This window comes from Anabas testudineus, chromosome 16 (genome assembly GCF_900324465.2).
Source record: "Anabas testudineus chromosome 16, fAnaTes1.2, whole genome shotgun sequence".
Classification (NCBI taxonomy): Eukaryota; Metazoa; Chordata; class Actinopteri; order Anabantiformes; family Anabantidae; genus Anabas; species Anabas testudineus.
In genome coordinates this window covers 5,697,849-5,719,779 of record NC_046625.1, presented here as the reverse complement: position 1 = coordinate 5,719,779, position 21,931 = coordinate 5,697,849, and the positions used below count along the sequence as shown (strand labels likewise).

General features: G+C 39.9%; 1 protein-coding gene across 4 annotated transcripts in view; it reads right to left on the bottom strand.

Moving 5' to 3' along the window:
- The window catches only part of gramd1a (GRAM domain containing 1A), a 24,802-nt gene extending 2,871 nt beyond the window's left edge, over positions 1 to 21,931 (bottom strand). Inside the window, exons 1-19 of one of the 4 annotated variants that reach the window (XM_026370956.1) lie at positions 21,606 to 21,931; positions 20,777 to 20,921; positions 17,286 to 18,320; positions 11,380 to 11,599; positions 11,143 to 11,163; positions 10,784 to 10,868; positions 10,472 to 10,575; positions 10,138 to 10,233; positions 9,773 to 9,853; positions 8,883 to 9,001; positions 8,340 to 8,649; positions 7,405 to 7,558; positions 6,256 to 6,402; positions 5,016 to 5,137; positions 4,295 to 4,437; positions 3,101 to 3,204; positions 2,373 to 2,600; positions 1,754 to 1,838; positions 546 to 653 (exon numbers count right to left, since the gene is read on the bottom strand). In XM_026370956.1, the coding sequence (XP_026226741.1) occupies positions 546 to 653; positions 1,754 to 1,838; positions 2,373 to 2,600; positions 3,101 to 3,204; positions 4,295 to 4,437; positions 5,016 to 5,137; positions 6,256 to 6,402; positions 7,405 to 7,558; positions 8,340 to 8,649; positions 8,883 to 9,001; positions 9,773 to 9,853; positions 10,138 to 10,233; positions 10,472 to 10,575; positions 10,784 to 10,868; positions 11,143 to 11,163; positions 11,380 to 11,599; positions 17,286 to 17,749 (2,591 nt within the window). In that variant the 5' untranslated portion in view covers positions 17,750 to 18,320; positions 20,777 to 20,921; positions 21,606 to 21,931. Of the gene's footprint in view, positions 1 to 545; positions 654 to 1,753; positions 1,839 to 2,372; positions 2,601 to 3,100; positions 3,205 to 4,294; positions 4,438 to 5,015; positions 5,138 to 6,255; positions 6,403 to 7,404; positions 7,559 to 8,339; positions 8,650 to 8,882; positions 9,002 to 9,772; positions 9,854 to 10,137; positions 10,234 to 10,471; positions 10,576 to 10,783; positions 10,869 to 11,142; positions 11,164 to 11,379; positions 11,600 to 13,603; positions 13,952 to 17,285; positions 18,321 to 19,585; positions 20,010 to 20,776; positions 20,922 to 21,605 lie in introns of those variants that run through there. The other 3 variants (XM_026370957.1, XM_026370958.1, XM_026370959.1) reach the window with 3 other exon arrangements.

Here is a 21,931-nt window from a genome sequence, read left to right as displayed (position 1 = left end):
TCAAATCTTCTTTCAGAAGACAAATCCCTTCAGCAAAGAGCAGCTGAAAAGAATCATTCCTCAACAATAGCATTTGTCCACAGGTTTGTCTGTGGAGTCTGTGCAGGATCTAATTCATTTTCTATATAATTCCGTTTACAGTTATATTTTGTAAGGTCTTAAACTTTACACTGTAAAGTACCTTGATCCAACAAAACTGTCCAAATAAAACTGGACTGAATTGAATTGTGCAGAATTTTGAAGATACTGGTCACAGGGTTTTTCAATGAAAACTGCTGTGGCAAAAACATTTTTCAAGTTTAAAGCAATATTGTTATATTAAGCTTGTATTATAGTCGTTTTAAATTAATTAATTAAGTAATTGAAAAGCAAATCAATACTAGTTGCTATGCAATAACCTAAAAATCAGGGGGATATTACAAACCACAGATCCCACAAGAATTACTCCACAAGCCTGAGAAGAAACACCAATTAACAACACAGTCCCCCTGGACGAGGAATGAAGAAAACAGACTATACTGTATGGAAAACTGCAGCGTGTTTACCTGTCAGCAACAGAATAGGAGTGCCATGTCTCCAGTGTATGGGCTGCTCTTTCCAGAGCATACAGCTTATAGAACAGTAGCATGTTGAGAGCCACCAGCACCACCAGACTGACAGGGACAGAAAAAAAATGCATTCACTGATTGATGTAAAAATGCTGCAATAAACATTAGCAAGATAAAACAGGAGAATAAAAAACTAACAAAATACATAAATAGACATAAATATTACAGGGTTTGTGAATGTTTTACCCACAAACTAAACCTCAGTCATGTAGGAACATGAAACTACAGCTAAAAAGTAGTCAGGACCCCATTTATGAAAGTCAGTCTGGGAATTGCAGGGAAGGATTTGACTGTACTAGTGATGAATGAATGATGATGTTAAAGCAAAGTGCGAACAACAAAAAACACAATTATGACATCGCAAAATCACCCGATGTGCAATGTTCGTACACAACAGTGTAAAGGTGTTTTCAGACTGAATGCAAAGCAAACCTTCAAGAAGGAATGAATGAGAAATGATTCACACTCACACATATTAACTGTAGATTTGCTTTATATTCAATCTGAATGAACCTTAACATGTCTGCATGGTGAATTTTTCCTGTAAGAAAGCGGTTATTCTCAGAGATCACACATGTGCAGGCAGAAGTATAAAAATCAAATCCATTAATACGAACCTGATACAGATCCTATGCACAAGAAGTATCGCAGAAAGGAAGGGAAAGGAAGAGAAATAGCAAGAAAAGTATCGTAAGGCTGTTAGTATGCAGACGATTAATATGCAATGTGTCTGAAAGAGGGAGCAGTCAGACTTGCATAGAACTAAAACAGCAGATAGCTAATAAACAAACTAATACAGGGATTTTATTAGTTAAGAAGTTCTGCAATACAGGAAAATGTCTTTAACTAAGAAGCAGGAACACATGCAGGAACACACAAGCTTTTATGTGTGGACTCATTTTCTCTCTTTAACTGCACACTCAGAAAATCTCTTACTTATATAAGCTCATTAGAAAAGCTCCACTCATGTGTGAGATGACTAATGAATCAGAATTATAATCCATGTGTTCCATCAGTGTGCAGCAAAAAATAAAACATGCTTGAAAACGGTCCAGAACCAAAAATTACAAGCAGCAAAGTTCAGAAGAGGAACTCAGAAGGTCTACTGCAGTTCATGAACACACGTGAAACACAATAGAACTTACATGAAGCTGACGATGAGGAGGATTGTGGATATACCGCTGTGTCCTCCACCACGTGAACGCTCTCCCAGCCTCATAAACTGAGCACCTAATAAAAGCAAAGAGATTTTTTCAGTGATTGTTTTGTGCTTGTCATGCACATTTTCAAGTGGGATAACTACATGTTGTGTCAAAGGCTCTTACATATTCCATTAGCAAAATCAAAAACATTTCTATAAATTTATAAAAACATGGATGAAGCGATGAATAACCAGTAAAAAACCCAACTATTGTGATGTCAGAGGTCTAGAAAAATAGTACGGGGGATTTTCCATTCACATTTTTGGTGAAATAGATTTAAAATGAAAGATTATTTGAACATCTGTAAAAAGACACTAATAGTTTTTAGGGCTTTTTTGAGGATGCATAAATTAGCGTTGTTTTTTTAAGGTCTGGGATGCCCTGGAAAACTCCACAGCAGTCCCATTCCTGTAAAGAAACTACAAACACAGCCAGTAGAGGGCAGTACAGCACAGAAAATTAATTCAGGTCTTAGCCTGGGTACATCACCAGCAACAATGATGGAAAAGGATGGATCATCTACACCATTAAAAAACTTTTTAACGACTGTATCCTGACTTACTGGTTTCCCTTCTGTCCCTTTCCTCCCCGACTCCTCTGTCCCCTTGGTCGGTGCATATGCCTCCTCCCTCCCTCTCTCTTTCCCTCTCACCCTGCCGTCGAGAGCAGGTACGTTTGCGACGACGCAGGGCTGGTGGGGTCTTGGCAGCATCAGCACCCACTACTTCCCCTGTGGTTACCACAGAAACTTCAGACTGAAGGAGTGTCTCCAGCTTGCACACCTCATTTTCTGCATGGGATGTAAACAGGCATGATAATTAAAATACACATACCTACATCATGATGCACAACAAAGCTCAAACGTCAACTGAGTGGAAGAGGACTTTAAATTCAAAGTAAGCTATCGAAACTTAGCACATGGCATCGAAATTTAGATAATTTTATTCTAACTAGTTAGAAAAGTTTAACCTGTGAGTAAAGGAACATATTTGCAGTTTGAGATCATCAAATTTATCAAAAATAAGCCATGAATAACTGATCAATCTCTCATCAAGCATTTATGTTGAAAAAAGAAGGAAGAAGTGGCTCACACAAGAATGATAAAGTGACCACATGTAAATAACCACCATGAAACTGCATGTGGTCTTTATTTCAACTATGTCCTGCTTACGCAGTTTCACTTCCCTTTCGTTGTTACTCACTAACAGGGAAACAAGGCCTTTTAGATCAGTTTGGTTTCCACAGGCTAAGTATAGAAATACACTGGAAGAGGCAAACCAAGTAACTCACCCATGTGTCTGTAGTACTCCTCAATTCCACTCCAAGTGTTCTTTTCGATCAGTGCTTTCACCAGACTCCACGGCTGCTTCCTGTAGCAGATGTCTGAGGAAACTCTGGAAAAAAAATGGCAACAAAAAAATAGACACCTTTCATATTATTGATGAACAACAATTCAACCTCCCGATGTTGCTCTAATGTTAATCACTGGCATTCTCAGTTCACACTTCATATATTTTCCATAGCCCTCAATCAGCATATGACAACAAGCAGGCTTCAGTGTAGTGTGCTCACAGAAGACACACAACACATGCAAAACACACACAGTTTAGAATATGATATAATAATCCCTGTAATTAGTACCCATAGCCCATTGAAAAATGCTTTCTTGGAAAAGACAGAAGAGAGAAAAGGGAAGTTATGAACATGACAGTGGTTTTATATTTCAAGACATGTCTTTGAATGAACCTACTATACTGTAAGTTGCTAAACATGACTAGAAAGACACTACATACAGAATGGTGTGAAGTGTAAGTAATCAAAGGTTAATGTGACAAAAGTGTCACCATTTAAAGTTTATTCAAACCCCTACAATATAATTCAATTCATCTACAACTCCTTTGTGAATCCTCTTAAGATTTTATATCAGAAACAATAATATATGAATAAATTAAATAAAATGATTCATTTTCACATTTTGCAGTGGTTTAATGAGGCTTCAGTGCCCCTCTTCTTTTTCTTCCTGTATGATTGTTTGTGCTAAACACTAATTAAGATGCCCTCGTTCTTTGATCCTGAAATGACTATATTTTCAATCACCAAGGAGAAGGACTTAGCCAATCAACTACAGCTTGCATCATGTAGTCACTCCAAACTCACATAGACATGTGTAAACAAGGAGCCTATGAAGAAAATGTGAAGAGGTGATGACACATATCTGTGCTAACAGAAGTTTTCTGTCTAGCACAAATAATCAGTGCACCACACGTACCACAACATCTCCATTTAAACACAATGACACAACAGTAAGAGGATTTGTTATGAAATCAGTGAGCTATAGCTATACATTCAACGCGAGAGTAATAAAGCAGTTGCAACTTGTGCCTCTTCTGTTTTAACTGTGGTTTTCACAGTTCTTTGGTGAGCTTTAAGTGAAACAAACTCCAGCCCGCATTGATTAGCCCAATATGACAACAACAAACCTACCTGAGCCGGCTCTTGTGCTTGTTGATGGAGGTGAGGCAGTATCTATGAACAGTGTAGAAGTAGTCCTGGTAGGGAATGCCTGAAGTGATGACCTCTGAGTCCACCACCAAGCACTCTCCCCGTGCACTGCTCTTATGCAAAGTCTGAACATAGGAAAAAATGTCGAGGTTGATAGTTTTTGGTATGCAAACTCCATGGTTTCCACTGAAACTCATAAAACTGACATATCTGCTACTTATGGCTTCCTTATCTTTTGTTCTATGAATTAATTCTAGGTCAGTGACAAATGCTAGAAAGAATTAATTCAGAATGCATTTTATTTTAAATTCTTTGATGGCAAAAACATGGGTATGGATTCATCAGTCATACACTAGGTACTACTATATTGTACTAAAAACATGTCCACCTTGTGACCTGTAATTAAAAGCAATTGTTAATATCAAAAAGTATTTTGTTTGGGCAAATGTAGAATGAATGTAAATTGTAAATATAATGTAATAAAAATATTTTTTCATGATGTGTGCAATTACTTTACATTTTTGTTGTAACCTGAACCTGAATTGTAACTGGGCCCAGGTCATTTCAAAATAAAACAGAATTTTTCACTTCACTTCTGGTTAAATAAGCTCAGCATTTCTGTACAGTTAATTGTCTTCATTAAACTCAGTGAACCACAGCGTAAAAGATTGAACAAAAAAAAATCTGGTGTTTCTGGACTGACCTGCGTCTCCACCACAGGGGCAGTCTTCGGGCCGAGGGGGTTGTTGAGTGCGATGGTGTAGCTAAGCACACGACTGGTATTCCCACTGCTGCTGTCCTGCTGCCATTCACCCACCGACAGGTCTGAGAGAGGCAGTGAAAAGAGATGGAGAACATGAGTGAGTCGAACGGAGGATAGAAGACACAGTGTCCCAAGAGATTTTGTGAAAATGAGAGTGTGAAAAGACACCAGAGGTTGAGAATTTATGAATGAAGAACAGAGAGACCACAAGATTTAGAAGGGGTGGGAAGAGAAAGAGGGAGAGGGAGCTCTAGAGAGAGAGAGAGAGAGAAAGGGGGTCAATACACACTCCTTCATAAAATGAAAGAAAGAAATGCCCCAATTAGAGCTACACAATGTTCTCTAGAGTGCTGGGCCTCAGACTAGGGCAGCCACTGGCCAAATCAGCTTCACAGCTTCATCTTTGTCATCATTTAAACTGCAGAAACCAGTCAAAAGTACAAATTGTATTTACACAAAGATTTCTCCAAATACAAGTCTATTAATTGACAAAAAAGAGAGAGAGAGACCAAAAGAAGAACTAATGACGAACTGTGGTTAACACAGCAAAAACATCATCTGTAGTTCCCTCAAAAGTGGCAAAATACAATAAGATGCAGCATGTCTCTGACAGGTGGGATAAATTACACGTTTGTATTTGTCAGCTGGACCGCACAGCAACTTGGAGCAACACAACTACTCTCAAAAGGGAAAACACCCCTAGAAACATGCTCTCACACACTTTCAAACAGACAGAGTGCACCATCAACAGAGTTTAATGGAGGCAAAGCATCACAAGAGACACAAAGAATAAAAAGAGTGAGTGATTTTTTTCCACTCATAGAAGCCTCAGTAGTCCAGTAAACCGCAGAGCAACAACAAAGACTGTGCCTTAACTGTCACTATCTCAACAGGAAAAACTTGCTCTTTCGCACTTAATGTTACGCAACACGCAAATGCAAGTTCTGTACAGTTCTGAGTGCTGAATTGACTTCTGGATGCGGCAACATAACATTATCATAGCATTGTTTTGATGCATGAGAAATCTATCAAACAATGAGCCAGTGAAAACAAAACGTGCCTTAATAGTTTACCTTTAAGTAGATGTGCAGATTATTTTTTTTAGAGATACTTATTATGCAAGAGCAGATACAAAGCACTGACCATCATATTTGTGTGTGTGTGTGTTTGTTGTACCCACCAGTAAAGTGTCGCTGAGAGAAGAGGTGCTGGATAAAATGTGTGTCAGCTGAGAAGAGCAGGTCGTGCAGCTTGTCTACACTCATCCGGACCACAGTGTTGATGTGCAGCCGCCCACTCAGGTCCATGCAGAATGACTCTATTTCACCTTAATGTCAAGAACAAAATTTAGTTAGCTTTATGTTTTATTTTGTTGTTGTTTTATGTCAGGTCATTTAGTACAATTGTCAGCTGTGGATTAACATTCCTGTGCAGGTTCCAACTGAAACCAAATGTAATGTTGAACCAGTCAGTATTATGTACACACTAAGATTCTTCTGTATGCTTGCTTAAGCAATAATTGTGACATTATAATTCATGCTTACTCTAGCAGTGTTGGGTTAAGTGTGAATTTCTTTTCCTGGAATCGTTGCTGACGTGGAAGCAAGAAGAGCTGTAAGCACTCAATCAGAAAGGATAAGTTCACATTTTTTCCCATGTGTCCATGTGAACAATGAAAGAGGCCTTACTTCCTGTAATCATTCCTCCTGTTCATCGAGAGATCCCACACTAAAGCTCTTTCAGTGACAGTAATGAAAGTCAAAATCCAGAGTCCTGGTTCTGTGTGTAACTAAACCTGATGTGAGGCTTAAGTGGTCTGGATCTATTAAACCAAGTGGATATCTTCCAAAATATTTTTAATAGAAAATTCCCTCTTTGTGTTTCTTTGCCTTCTGATAAATTTAACATACATAAGTATATTTTAGAGGGATCCATAAAAGGCCTGAATTTCTGATTACATAAAAACTATTTCAGTTTATATTGGCACCTGGCTGTTGTTTCAAGAAACACTTGTGAATTTGAACCTGTCCTTTTAGGCACAAAAAATCATTCACATAAAAAGTTTTTAAGTGAGTTTTAATTTTATACACTCACTGGCCACTTTATTGGGTAGACCTGTATGATACAGCAGCTCTGCCATTAATTCCACTTTTACAAAGTTAGAATTTCTCAGTTTTTGTTGAAAGTGTCATAAAGATGATAATTCTAGTATGTGTTTATTAGTGAGGTCATACTGGATTGTTAAGCCCTAGTCTTTTATGTAAAGATGCCAAATAAATCTGTCTGTACTGGTTCCTTGTGGTGGTCTGTTCACCCAGACAACACTCACTCTCTTCTTGCGTGTCAGAGGAGTTGCTTGGGTCTGTGGGCAGATCCTCATCATTGGTCATGTCCAGTGAGGAGAGGTTTCCCAGACTGGTTGTTGGTGGGGGCAGCATGTGAATGGCTGACTCAGACAGGCTGTCCCCTCCCTCTTCCAGATTCTGATGCAGTGAAGGGAAAAACACAGTTAGGAAGAGGTCTGTAAGAAAAAATAAATCACCCCACTGTCATATGACTAGAGGGGAAAGAGATCTCAGCTGGGCTGACTTTGTGTTCATGCAGCCTGAGCAGATATAGCACTTCAACTGCACAATTTATCTGTAACAGACACACACTCAACTCAACATAGCACTCAATTTATTCATCGCAGCTTGTCTGTGGCTTCATCTGTTCTTATCAAGATAAAGACAGGGGAAATAAAGGCTCAGACAGTGGGAAAGGACATGCGAATAAAGTCACAGGCTAAATTCAAAACATGGACGTTGCAGTTGCGGTATGGTCTGCAATCACTTGATATGTGTTGTACAAGCTCACACCTCACAAGAGCTAGCTCAAAGTTCAGTTCACACAGATAAAAAAAAAACAAAACTCTAAACCAAGTTAATCTTTTAACATTCTCACCATGAAAAAAAGGTTCTCTCTTCTCTGCATGATATATACTTAAATAACAGCTATGTTCTAAACAATATTTTACGTCTCTTTATCACATTTGTATTAAGTACAGTTGGTTAAGCATAGTGATGTGCATTATCAATGGATAATGACTCACCTGTAGCACATGAATTAAAACAACTACCCCTGAAGCAATCAGAGATAATTACCACTAACAACACAAAAGGAACAGTAACTCAGGTAATAATAATACATTACACTACAATGGAAAAACTATTGTTAAAAAAGTTTATGTCTAAATAAGTACTAATGTCAAGAAAAAGCACTCACAAAGGAGGCAGCAGCAGAGGCTGGGGCAGAGACAGAGGCGTTGGTGGGAGTGGTGGATGGTAACGAGCTTTGTGAGCTGGGTGGGCTGGGTTCAAGAGGGTCAGAGCTGAGTCTGCATGCAGATGAGGAAGGCACCTCTATGGGCAAACAGGAGGCAGATGAAGGTGGAGATGAGCCCCCAAGGTTTGTAGAGGAGGGAGAGCTTGTTGGACCGCAAGACACAATGGGAGGAGGAGAGCTGCCCATGGAGGGAACTGACACTGAGCTCAGGTCTAGTAGCTCTGTGACCGACACTGAATCGTCTCCTGGCCTAGGAGATGGAGAGAGGAAGTGAGAGTGAGTGAAACAAAGACACACAGAGAGTGAAAGTCAGACTGTGAGAAAAACAAGTCTTTGTTAGATAGACACAGAAGTAGGAAAGCTTTAACTGACTAGGCATTTAAAGTAGTAATTAGCCATTGTTTTTTCTGTTTTAAACAAGTGGCCAACGCTGTCTGTATTTTTATCTTTATTGGGCAGCATTTTATGTTTATGAACACTCACAGTAGGCCGTTCATGTGTTCGGCAGTGGGGGAGACATAGTCGTCATCTTCACTTGTGAGACCCAGTTCAGTGCCGTAACACTGGTGTACGATGTGCCAGAGCTCTTTGGGGGATAGAGACTGGGAAAATATACACAAAAACTCTCAATAGATAAATATTTAAGATAACATTTTTTTTTTAAATCAGCTACACATTTATACAAACTGTATGCCTAGAGTAGATAACCTTGACTACATGATAAAATGAGGTAACATCTCTGTCAACGCTGCAATAAAATGTGACAGTATTGACTGATTCCAATTGCACCTTCAATGCCAATCAATTCTAACTGTAAATAAGATGGCAATACTTAATGAGGTGGCACTTAAGCACCAGAGCGTAAATGGGGACATCCAAGATGTTAGGACACAGCCACTTGATTATCCATCTGATACAGTGAATGATTTCAGGGTCATGCGTAACCCAAGATTTCTCTTTTAGAACAAGTGAAATTAAGGCAGTCAAATTATGAGCAGTGAAACTGTGCTTCACCAGAGACTATGCTGAAGTCTGCTCAACTCCAACTTCACAAATTTAATCCACCATATAAGTCTATAAATTAGTGGGAATTTAAAAATATAGCAAGGCAGTTTTTTGTTTGACAGCTTTTTGGAGGTGCAAGGCTGACTCAGTTCCGGTCAACATCCTGTAAGATTTCCACAGTGCTGTCCAAATAAATATCCATGTTCAAACCGTGTAAATAACAGTGATTTAAATTGCTCTCTCAAGCCTGTGTTTCTGTTGTTTCCTGCTTCTTGACACAGCATCTTCTATTCTAAGATGTTAACTACTAGCCATGTCACGGCAAGCAGCAGCATAAACCACCAGGAGGGTGGGAGAAGAGGGTGTACCTTGTCCAATAGTGCGTTCTGCCACAGACGAAAAATCATCATGAAGCTGCGATCCCTTGCTCCAAAAGATGTAAAGAAATGCTGAGAGGTTGAATATATGAGGAATAGAAAGGAAGAAAGGAAGAAAGAAGGAAAAAGTGTCAGTGGACTTGATGTATAGATTACTTCTTTTGGGATGTTGATATTGACAAAGTTGAGTCAGCTCTTTTCATACTGCTTCAATGGCAAAAACACTTCTCATGCTTTTATAGCAGTACTTAACGTCAGCTGTATCGGAAGGAGTAGAGAAGGTCTTTTACATAAAAAACAATTAAAAGTCTTGGGAGTAAGTAGGATCTGTTAAACGTTTGTTATTAAAACCTAACCTTCTCATTGTCAGTGCTGATCTGGATGGCGTTTGGAATAAGCTTGGCAGTCTTCTCCTTTGTCATAGAGGTCACGTCTTTCAGCAGGATAGTGATCTGAAAAGAGAAGGAGAGTGTTTTTTTTTTATCTTCTCCTTTCTATGCTTCAGTGTGTATTTCTATGTACTACCTCTTATCTCAACAATGACCTGCAAGCACTTGTTTGCAGATCAATCTAAATTGAACTGCAAACAAATGCATTAAAAGAACTTCTTATCAGATTGCAGGTGTTACATTAACCAGGTTACAATAGACGTGTGCATGTTAATGTGTACACTATGTCTGCATGACTTACAGTGGTTTCCCAGCGGAAGATGTTACTGTAGAAACAGAGCCAATTCTCTGACAGATAAAGGCGGCCCTGAAGGAGTATGTCCTTCTGCAGAGCGCAAGAGTAGTCTAAGGAAATAAACAGGTACATTTTTATAAGAAATTATTTTAACAGCACAAGAGATTGATTTTAAGGTGAGACGTTTTACTGAGTGTTGAATTATCTATGTGTTGACACAAGTGTAGCTTGCCCTAAGAGCTCAGCACACAGGGTTAATAACATAAGTATCTTTTGAGTGTCTATAAAAGCAGTCTATAATGCCTTTGTCTTACTCACCCACTATAAGCCGCTCCGTGTCAGGAAGTTTCTTAAAGAGTTTACGAAAATCCTCATTCCGCTGCTTGTACGTAGGACTGAGAACCTGAGGACGAGGACGAGAACAGAAAAGAGAAAGGAGAACTTGATATTTCAATTCCCAACTGGCCGGGGAAACAGTCAACCTTTGGCTAGAGTGGAATATTTGGTTAAACAACTGAGAAGTGTTCACCTAAAGAATACAACACAAATTCAACTTATGTGATTAGCATTTTATTGAGTCAACTACTTCCACTTGCCTGAAAATAAAAGCACATATTGGCACAGTCAAGTGCTCTGAAATGAAAATGAAGAGCGAGAGTGTGTTAATGCATACTTACATTGTACCAGCTCTGCACTTTCTGTAAAGAAAAGAACAGCATATTAACTAGTGAACATTATTCAATTATTCATTATTCAACAGAAATCAGAGTATTTTGCTAATACATAAATCAGCAGTCCTATTGTGCATTTTAAGTGGACCACAGGTTCAAACCTTCTCACTTTTGACATCACCTCTCCATGTCTGCATATCTAATTACAGAAGATATCACCCTGCGGGGAATATTCTGAGTTACCTTAGCATTACGGCTGAAGTGGCGAGAAGCAAGGGGGTAGGCAGATGTGATGGAAGAAGCAGAGGGTATGGAAGGCAGGGGGCTATCTGATCCTCCTCCTCCACCACCACTGCTCTTTTCACCTCCTCCCTCATTCTCACTGGCCCTTCCACCTCCAAGGACCCTGCGCCGCAGGGAGGGAGAGCTGCCAGGGGTGCTACGCGGAGAGTTACTGGCCGTACTAGAGAGAGTAAAAATACAGAGAGATTTAGCTCAGGGGAGAACAGCAGAAAAACTTTTAGTTCATCACCACATTTTGCTCTGAAGTAACTTTTATGTCATGCTATAAAGGCTACAAGTGTTTCCTTCTTCGATAATGGCATGCCATCTTGAATTGCCTACTGAAGACCAAAGAGAGACTATGCAAAGCCAGTGTTATCAGCTAAACTAATTTTGACTGGGACAGCAGCCAGACAGTGAGGGTATTTAAACCCATTTAGCAATGTGAAGGTCCAATCAATCAGTTTAACTACTAAACACAGGATACACAGTTCTCTTTGAACTAAAACCCTCGCAGGTCAGAACTCTGGAGAGTCTGTGCTGTAATTACAAAAAATGTTATTTGATTTTTTTTCTGCTTAGATGTCTTGACTTTTCAGTAGCAGTAAGGTCAATAGTTCTAACGACTGGTAAATAAATATAATCAATAACAGTGATAATCAACTGATTTTTCAAAACACGTCAAAAAAAAAAACAAAAAAAAAACACTTTCAAGACAACAACCCTATTTATTAAACAAGGTCTGAACTCCAGTAACACTTCTTGAGTTTACTGTAATAGACAATTAAATTATTCTGAAACGCTTCAGCCTCAAAGGATTCCCAGTGTTAACCACTGCTTTGCACCTCATTTCACTATCAATGTAAGTAGTCATTTTAACTCCCTCTGTGATTATGATAATGACTTTTGTACCAACCATCTCTCATGCTTTGAATTTAAAATGCTAAAGGTGATGCAGGCTCACAATTTTCCACACTGTCAACAATTTAAATTTAAATTTAATTTAAATTTAATTTGCATTTGTTCACATTGTCTCTCAGTTCTTTCCCTCCATCCCAAATGTAGTCTTCTGGAAGGATGCACAGATGAGTTGGAAAATGACTTCATTTTGTTTACACTCTTTTGTCGTGTGTTGTAGTTGGCTTATTCTGCCTGTGCTATTTATATTTAGTGATGTTGCAATGTTTACATGCTGTCCTTAGCTCTCCTTAAAAAAAGCAACCGACAACATTTAGGTAATAAAGTGTATTCTTATACTTGGATGTAGTCGTGATTGACAGGAGCTGGAGAGGACATGAGTCAAAAATCATCATCTCCAAGGCAACACCACTGATGTCGAAAAAGGAGGAGCCATCCTTGGATCACACCAGGTTCGTTTCATAGGAGCATAATCCCGAAATATTACCTTATCAAATGCAGCAATGTTAATCTGTGCGGCATTATGCCAAGCAGCATTAATCCATCTTTGGGCAAACGCACACACGCGTCGTGGCTCCTGTAAATAGGCTCAGTGAGCGTCAGTCCATGCGAGCGAGTATGACCAGGCCACAGAGGGATGCGAAACGGTGTCAGCATGTGTTGACAACCCGCGGCTAAATCCACCAGGAGCACAAATATAAAAGACTAACAGCACTGTCGGGATTTTTCGACATAAATCTCCAGCTATTTTACTCTGGCACAGGATATTTGTCTCTATCCTGTCACAAATTAAAGCGAACCTGCACACATTAACAGCTAACTGGCAGTTAGCATAGCAGCTAATCAAAACAACCGGTTCAATAAATGAATGTGCAACAATATAAGTGGACAAAATCACACGGAGTGCGACCAAGACAAACATGGGTCGTAAGAAGGAGTTACACAGCTCATTAAGTTAACAGGCACTATAAATGTGCAAGGGTGGAGACTGCTACGGTCAGCGAAAAGGGATGGAGGGCGAGGGACACCCGAGAGAGAGCACCGACAGGAGGAACACAGATACTGCAAATATGGACTGTAGCTACACACCCGTGCTTTTGCATCAATTATGCATGTACCTCGTAAATATTATCCACGGGATTTACAAGCAATGACTCGTTCTCATTTGACCGCACCAAACATCCACGGACGAGATGAGGACCACAGGCACATCGCTGCACAACATGCTATTCATCACACTCCCTGAAGGTCTGTTAATGCTACTTACTCGAACATGTCACGGGGCGTTTGCGATCCAACTCATACACACATAAAAACACACACACGCCGCCGCTCACTGTCGTATCAATATGGCACCGGTGTCCCTGGTGTGTGTGCGCGGCGAAAGCGAGCCACACGCTACGGGGATGCAAGTCCGCTCATCTGCCTCATTTCCTTCGCTTAGCTTCGGCGTAAAATGCGCCCATCGTCCACCCTCCCGCGGTCCGATGTTAATTTCCCATCGTGGCCGACGCCCCTGCACCTCGCAGCCAGGTAAGGGTCGGACCGCTGCCGCCTACACCGATTGCAGGACCCGGTAACAGGCTGGCGACTCTGCGTCCATCCGTAATCCCCTTTGCAACTAGAGAGAGGGGTGGGGGGAAGGAGGAGGGAGGAGGCGGCTCCATGTGTTGAGTGAGGCCTTGTTGTTTTATAGCGAGGTGGTGCTGACCTGGGGACACCGATAAGGACGACAGTCAAAACGGAGGGGTCTTATCTGGATTCAGGGAGAGCAGACTGTAGGTCACCGACACCGTCATCTTTGTGACTCTTTCATTTATTTGTGTCCTGTCATGCTTCTGCGTTATGATGTTAAAGTGAATATCTTGAGTTTTCTCTGATTCTTAACTATTTATTGGACAACAGAAGACAAACTTACTACACTGTACTGGCCTCGGGGAAATGTTCATGACCTCTAATATCTGAAACCGTATAGACTAAATGATGAATAAAGAATAAAGCGGTAGAATGATAATAAATATAGGTACAAAACAGTTTATAACGCAAATAAACTTGTTATCATCTAATATAAATAGGTTTAGGATTAATATCTTTATAGAGTCAGTAGGTTTCTTCTGACAGCTACACTAACTTAAAGGACACTATCTGCATGTGGGTTATGCAGAGTCATGCTTCATTTCCTAATTTTGTAGTTTTGCTACTCAAAACATTGCATACAGGCAAAATAACAAAGCAGTCATGACTTAAATGGCCTAACTGGTGGTGCAACATAAGTTTGTCCCCATGTTCCTTTTCATTATAAAATAAAATAAAAAAAAAAGAAACTGTGGTGAATCCACCTGGCCAAAACCCAGAGCCCAATCCCTTAACCCTCAATCTCTCTGTCCATCCCCCTGGATTAGAGTCCACATCATAATCCACGCTGGGCTGAGCCGGGCCCACATTGCCACCATTATGTCTCCCTCTGTGTAATCTGCTTTTCAGAGGTTCACCAATATCCCATAATAATATCAGAGTACCGTGGGTCAAGTGGGCATTAAGAAAGGGGCAAGAAAAGAGACAGAACGCAGCTTCAAGTATCATCCAAAGACAGTACAGGATGGAGGTATACGCTACATCATGTAAACAGTTAACTCTTTACACCTTTTCTGTCCAACAAACCAAGAGGACAGGACTATAACAATGGATTACAAAACAGAATCAAAAGTGATACAGTGGTGCTGGACATAAAACACTTACAACACTACAAGACTACCTACAATTCACCATTCACAGACGAAGAGTAAAATATGTACAGACAGCAACTGAAGGCAAGCTGTGCGGACCAGGAAGAGTCTTAGTGGTATATGTGATGTACATCTATATCAGTCAGCAGATCACTATCTTGTTGATTTGACTGTGCAGTTGTGTTCCTGTATGTTTGACTCCGTTTCAAGACAACTGACATCTTCACCTGGTTTCTGACAAGGGTGGTTCTATTTGTAGAGTATGTGAATGTGTATTCTAGTGCATCTAAGAAACAGCTAAAATAAGTGGAAATAATAAGCACCTGGCGTACACACACGCGTACAACACATTTGGGGCTCTTGTTTGTGCAAGCCTTTCCCAAATAGGTGTGTGAAGAAAAGGGCATTGCTAGTTGTTAATGCAAAATGTTTTATATGTGTTATAATTAGGTTAAAATGTAAGCATATGATGTCTTTTCTGAAAATGTTTGTGAAAAGATGATGCTTAGTTTTTATACTTATCGGGTTCCAATAAGCCCAAATAGCAAAAAGAAATAAAAAAAAAATGCATATCTAATTAGAGCTCGGGTATTAAGAGGTTAAAGTCTACTATGAATATTACCTTGATCCTGATTTCATGAACTAAGTTGACAAGAAGATTGAGTTAGAAATTCAAAACATGTCAGTTGCTCACAACTGATCTTATCTACAGGAAACTTTTGTTCCTCTGTTTAACAAGAACAATACGCATTTGCCATAAAAGGCTAGTGAGACCTGTGCAACTAGGTCTAATAGAGCAATACTTCCCAACCTTTATATTTAAACACATAAAAAAGGGGAATATGATTGTGATATTACGTTAAATAATTGTCTTCACACCGAACTAAGTTTTATTTATCTGTCCTCTTCAAATTTCTAAAATGCTATTTTGTGCACTACTTCCTGCAGTCTTTCATTCATGTTTTTACTACTACACTTATTATCCTGTTTGTCCTATTCTATTATTCTGTCACCTTGTGTCCTTTTTAAGTACAGTATTTATGTTTTCTTTCATTACACTGTGGGCATAGGGGAATGACATTCCACGTCTACTGTGTATGTGCATATGACAATAAGGTTTCTTAAAATCTTGAATCTTAATATTCTGTCTGCAGGCTTTCAAACCATCACTGAAGGAGTTATAATTGAGATATAAAAATTAAGTCCCATTATTAGTCAGCGCAATATAAGTGGGTCAATAAAATGATGTGTAAATGAAGAGGACAAGGGCACAGCTGTCCATATGGAGCACAAGAGAGAATCACCCTCTGCTTGCCCTCCGGAGCCCACTGCAGTGGTGCCCAGAACATGGTCTGATTGGACTTACATGACATCATCAGACTAAGAGCCCACTCCCATTGGCTGACGGTGACGTCATGATTCAGAGGAAGAATAAATAGCACAAGAACCCGCCTCTAGCTCTTTGTGAGCGACCCAGCTCTGTTTTTTCTAGCTGCAAGGAGAGCAGTCTCACTTTCTTTGTTTACTGTGTGCATAACCTTGCTGTTTCTCTTATGTAAAGAGGCTGCTTACCCTAAAAGCTTATAGTATTCATTTAAAATTGAAATCAAAATGTTTCCTTAGTGTTTAGTGAAGGGTAATAGGGGAATTAATTAAATAAATTTAATCATCGAAATTTTACAATCTGGGTGTTGGCTTTCTTTTTTAATCTTACGTCATAGCGTAACTCAATCAGGATTTTAACACTGTAATCTGCTGCACTAATTTTATCCATTAGCTAATTAACTCCAGCATGTAACAAAATAGTTGACCTCAGGGTATTGAGAAAAGTCGATCAAGTGCAAATCTGTCAGATGTAAGGCCATTCTGTTCTCCACGAACACACACAAATGAAAAGATACTCACTTCAGAAATCTGGCCTCAGTAGGTCTGAATGCAAATTTGCTGAGGTTTTTACAGTGCGATAAAAGACTAACTTAGTGCTGACTGTGTGGACGCTCTGTTCTAAACCACTGAACCTGACATAGTGCTGCTGCTGTAATACAGTACGTAAAGCCATCTTTAAAGAAATAACGTCCTACTCAATGAATAAAGTTTTGTGTTTGGGACTTTTGCTCACAAGGGAGTAAACAAACACTCCCCACTAAAATTGTAGTTTATTATTTCTGCCATCACATTTTTCAGTCAGTGACTAATTACTTGTGATGACTTCAGCACACTAACCTGGAGCTGTCCCAGTCAGAGTCTCGACTGAGCAGGCTCCTGAGGGACCAACGGGAGCGCCGACTTGGGGAGGGACTACGAGACCATGAGCGAGATGGAGGCAGGAGGAGGTCCTGTGAAGGGCTGCCCTGACCTTGCTCTTTACTCTCCATGAGTGTAGCCACAGAGGGAGAAGGTGATGGGCTACGATGTTGAAAGGTGCTCTTCTCTGCAGTCTCCTCTATTACAATTCGTGGAGTATTATCCTGCTTAAGAGTGCATCCTTGGTCTTCCTCATTTCGTTTCTTAGCTCGGGTCCTGCTGCGGTGGGATCGGCCATGTCGGATGAAACGTGACAACCTGGGGCTAGGTGAGCGAGACCAGGATTCTGTATCTGAGGATGGTGGCAGGACAGTCAGAGTTGGAATGGGGATGGGCTGAGCCAGAGTGATACCTTCTGTTTCCACAGGAGAGGACATGGTCATTGTGAAAGCTATCCACGGCCTTATATTGTGTTCCAGTCAAGTCAAAGCTACTAGTATATGTTGTAGCTTTAGAGTTGAGACTCACGACTTATGGCTGACATATCTTTCATCAGGTTTGCATTTGACATCATTTTGAAACAGAATGGGTGAACACATGAAGTACTTCCTCAAGCCAGATCAGCACTGACCATAATGGGATGATGCAGTATTTCCCAGTAAGGTGGTGTGGGTGTTCTTTACAGTTAAAAAACAATGCAACGGGATGCGGTGAAAAGGCCTGTCTCTGATTTCACGGGTCTTCTCTTTATGCAATTATTTTCATTCCACATTCCAGTTGTCCATATATGTTGGCTAAGAGTGACTAAAATGCTCTTTCAGCCCTCTTCTATGTTTAGCTTACGTTCTCCACCCCTTTCTCCTCTGCACCTCTTGCACCGCCCGTTGTGTCACTCTTCCATCACTCTTGCCTCTCCACCCTTTGCAGACTTCAAGCTTTCATTTGCATAATCGGGTGCATCTTTGCAACAGTTGGAGTCTCACACAAGACAGATCTGTGTCTGGGAGTAGCTACCTGAGGAGTGAAAAGAGCAGAAACCTTGCATTCAACAGACTGGCCTACATCTGACTTCAACTTTTGTATGTATTTTGGTAAAATATATACTGTATGGTTCAACTTCCCTGCTAAAACAAATTATTGTGAAACTATGGCTATTTATGTACGGTCTTTGATACTGACTAATTTGCCAGTTCTAGGAATATGAGATATCGCATGAACTGGAATTAAATACCGTTTCTGTTGAAAGGCTGATCAATAAAATTTATTTTTGGTGTGGTGGCTCATGTTTGGAAAATTGTGTTATTATTTTTAGAGGTATTATGTAAGGTTTTCTCCCTTCAAGTAACTCAGAAATAGCTGAAACTACATGATCATTGCATGACTGACACCAGTTATCATATCTTTATTTACAGCACGGACCATAACTGAAACCAAAAGAAATGTGATCATCATGTGTTGCAAGGAAAGCCAAAAAAAGCAGGTGCCCTATCTAAATATCAGAATTTCCGTAGCATGACTTACAAAAACACAGCTAGATTTCAAACTGTCCAGCACGAACAAATGCACAATCCAACTCAGCAACTGCCAGACACTGTCACAGACATAAACAACACACCCTTTGAAAATACAGTTCATTACAAGGTCTAATGGTCTCTATAGACTACCAAAGTCATAACTACATGAAAACGTACTGCAGATGTGTCCTCCAACAGGGAAGGGTTGTGTGTGTGTCACTCCATTGTTTGCCTTCAAAGCAGGCACTTCCAAGGCAAGGGCCCAAGCACGTCTGACAGTATTTACAGTGATCTGTTTGAACAAGAACAATCTTGGCACAGACTTGTTTGTCCAGAGTAATCCACCATAATCCCCGTGCAGTCTTCACTCTTTAGTCCACACAAGCCTGACTTAATTTTGCCATACAACAAGGCCCCTCCCAAGCTGTTACACACCAACTACAACCATTTCATATACAGGACATCAAGGTGCAAATGCGCCAATTCAAGCACATACAATATGAAGTTGTGCGGGACAGCTGATCCTGTGATTTCAACTTCATCATTCAACACACTTGTTGATTCGATTTGTTTTTTTTTTTAGAATGACATCACTTGAATCAGCTGTTGTGATGTGAACCAAGACAAACTAATAAATGGTACGTGTTCATATGTGGTATTATCAATGCACTTAAACGCCAAAGGACCTAATCGTATGCAGAAAGGAATCGTCTAACAATACAAACACAAACACAAACAGCATATGTTTACAGTAACCGATCCTACCTCCCATTGGATGAGTTTCCTCCGTTTCTGTTATCCTGCTCGGCCTCAAACATAAGCCGGGCGACGGATCGGGAAGTAATGTTAAAATCCACTTTTTCACAGGAACACATCAACATTATTAGAAGTGTAAAGCAGCATCTGCCGGTTGCAGGTAACCGTTAGCCTTTAGCTAGCTAACGCTACACACAGCCAACTTTAGCTAACGTTACCCCCTGACTCTGAAGGCCAACAGCTCACAAAAAAAAGGTCAACTAGAAGTATTTAAATTCCTTCAGGGCAAAAACCATGGCCGTCGTCTTCCATTTTCACTTTAAAATCCTCCCGACATAAAACAGTTGTCAAACTAAATTCAAAACTAACGAACTAAGTTAGCTTAGCTTCCTAACTTGGCTTTAAAGTCGGGAATACGATTTTAGTCGAAAAGTGAAAAGGGACGAAGTCAGTTGGTCGAGCGATTCACTTGTGGGGGGGGGGTGACAATACGTTTCACTAAGAAAACATATCAGCCATGCTACTGTTTCATAAAAGAATCACCCCACCGACATATTTATTAACGACATTATATGAATTAGTTGAAATGTGTTGTTGTAACGTGATAAAATACACACAACCGCCAGCACAACAAAAACAAACACCCCCTCCGACAAACTTTGTGGTACAGTCCGTGAGAATAACTGTTCAGAGGATGTAACGTGGAGAAGACGAGTGTCGACATCAGACACTAACGCTGCATAAAACAAGATGCGATTCAACTACAAACCACTTTAAGTCAAGTGTAATCTTCTAATCAACACAAAAAATAAACCGGCTTTGTTGTTACAGCTGTATTCTTTCATTGGCATTGAGAAACAAATGCAGCTGCCTTGCATGGCCCTCTTGCAGCATGAATAATAAAGTCATTAAGCAACAATCCATTTTCAGACAACTTCACAGTTTTAGCATCATTTCAAAGTTATTTTGAAGGGAGCTTTCACGTGACTAAGACCAGGATTCATGGACGGAAATACCGCGACCCCTTGTGTCTAATAAGGTGTAGTGCAGACATTATTTATATCCTAATGCTTCATCTCTCACTTTACTCAATTGTTATAAAGTTGTGAGAGATTTTTGGTTCTTCACTAAGCAGACATTTGCATTTTAAATTGACAAAATGATAATACACAATGTTATGTATCTGCATATGCACCTCACCTTCTCCTTTCTGCAGCCGCATTGTTTCACATGACCTCATGAACTATTCTAAGTAGGATACATCTCATCCTGTAAGATATTCGATATCTTCTCCTCCAGGGCACAAACAGTAAACAGGGCCACTGACAGGTCACCTTGCCTGCGGCTGTAAAAAGCACAAGTTCACAAGACACTTTTAATTAAGATGATGCATGAATTTGCATGAGATTACACCCAATATGCACATGGGTTTAAAATGCCCTGATATAAACAGAAACAGTAACATAATCAATTTATGGCTTTAACTAACAGTTATTTTAATTATTGACTAATTTTTAGACAATTCTTCTGAGCAAATAAAGGAAATCAAAATTACAAAAACAACTATGCTTAAAAATGCTTAAATAGTTAAATTATTATCAGAATAGTTGCTGTTTATATTTGTGTTAAATATTTGATGCAGTGGTAGATTTGTCATAATATTATTAATCATTTCAGCTCTTGTGTATTTAAGAGTTTGAGCGGGCTGTCATGAAAGTACAACTACAACTTCACACATCCCTTTGTCACTAATGCCCTCATCATATGCATGCACTTTGCATCTTTCAGTCGTATTTCCATAACGTTGTGCACTCACTGCACCACCTTTTAAAAATAAACATTACAGGTGTAATATCCTCACACGCCAGGAACAAAACTTTTGAAGCTACGAAGCAGAACAAATATAGCTCTAGAAACAAAGTCAGACTTATTGGTTCATTTTTTTTTATAAAGGAGCAGACAACATTTAAGAACATGCAGCATATGCAGAAAGTATGCACATCGTTTGTTGTGATGAATTTGTCTTTACCTGCTTCAGTCTTCAGCCAGCAGTTGCTTCTGTGTCCTTTTAAATCGATGGCAGAGCATCGCAATGACTTGGCAATTTCATATTCTCCATAGGTTTGCCAGGCTTCTCCAGTTTTCTCACTCCCTCCTAGAGTGACTGCCTCCTGAAGCCAACGCTGCACTCCAGCTCCACTTCATAACAGGGGACCAAAGTATGTGCTACACATGCAGCAGTGCTGAGAAACTGCTCCGGGTTACAGCGAGTTGTGTGGCTGAGCACTTCTGGCTGCTGAATCGGGGACTGGAAACTCGATCTGTGCTAAAAATAAAATAACATCACCAGCATAG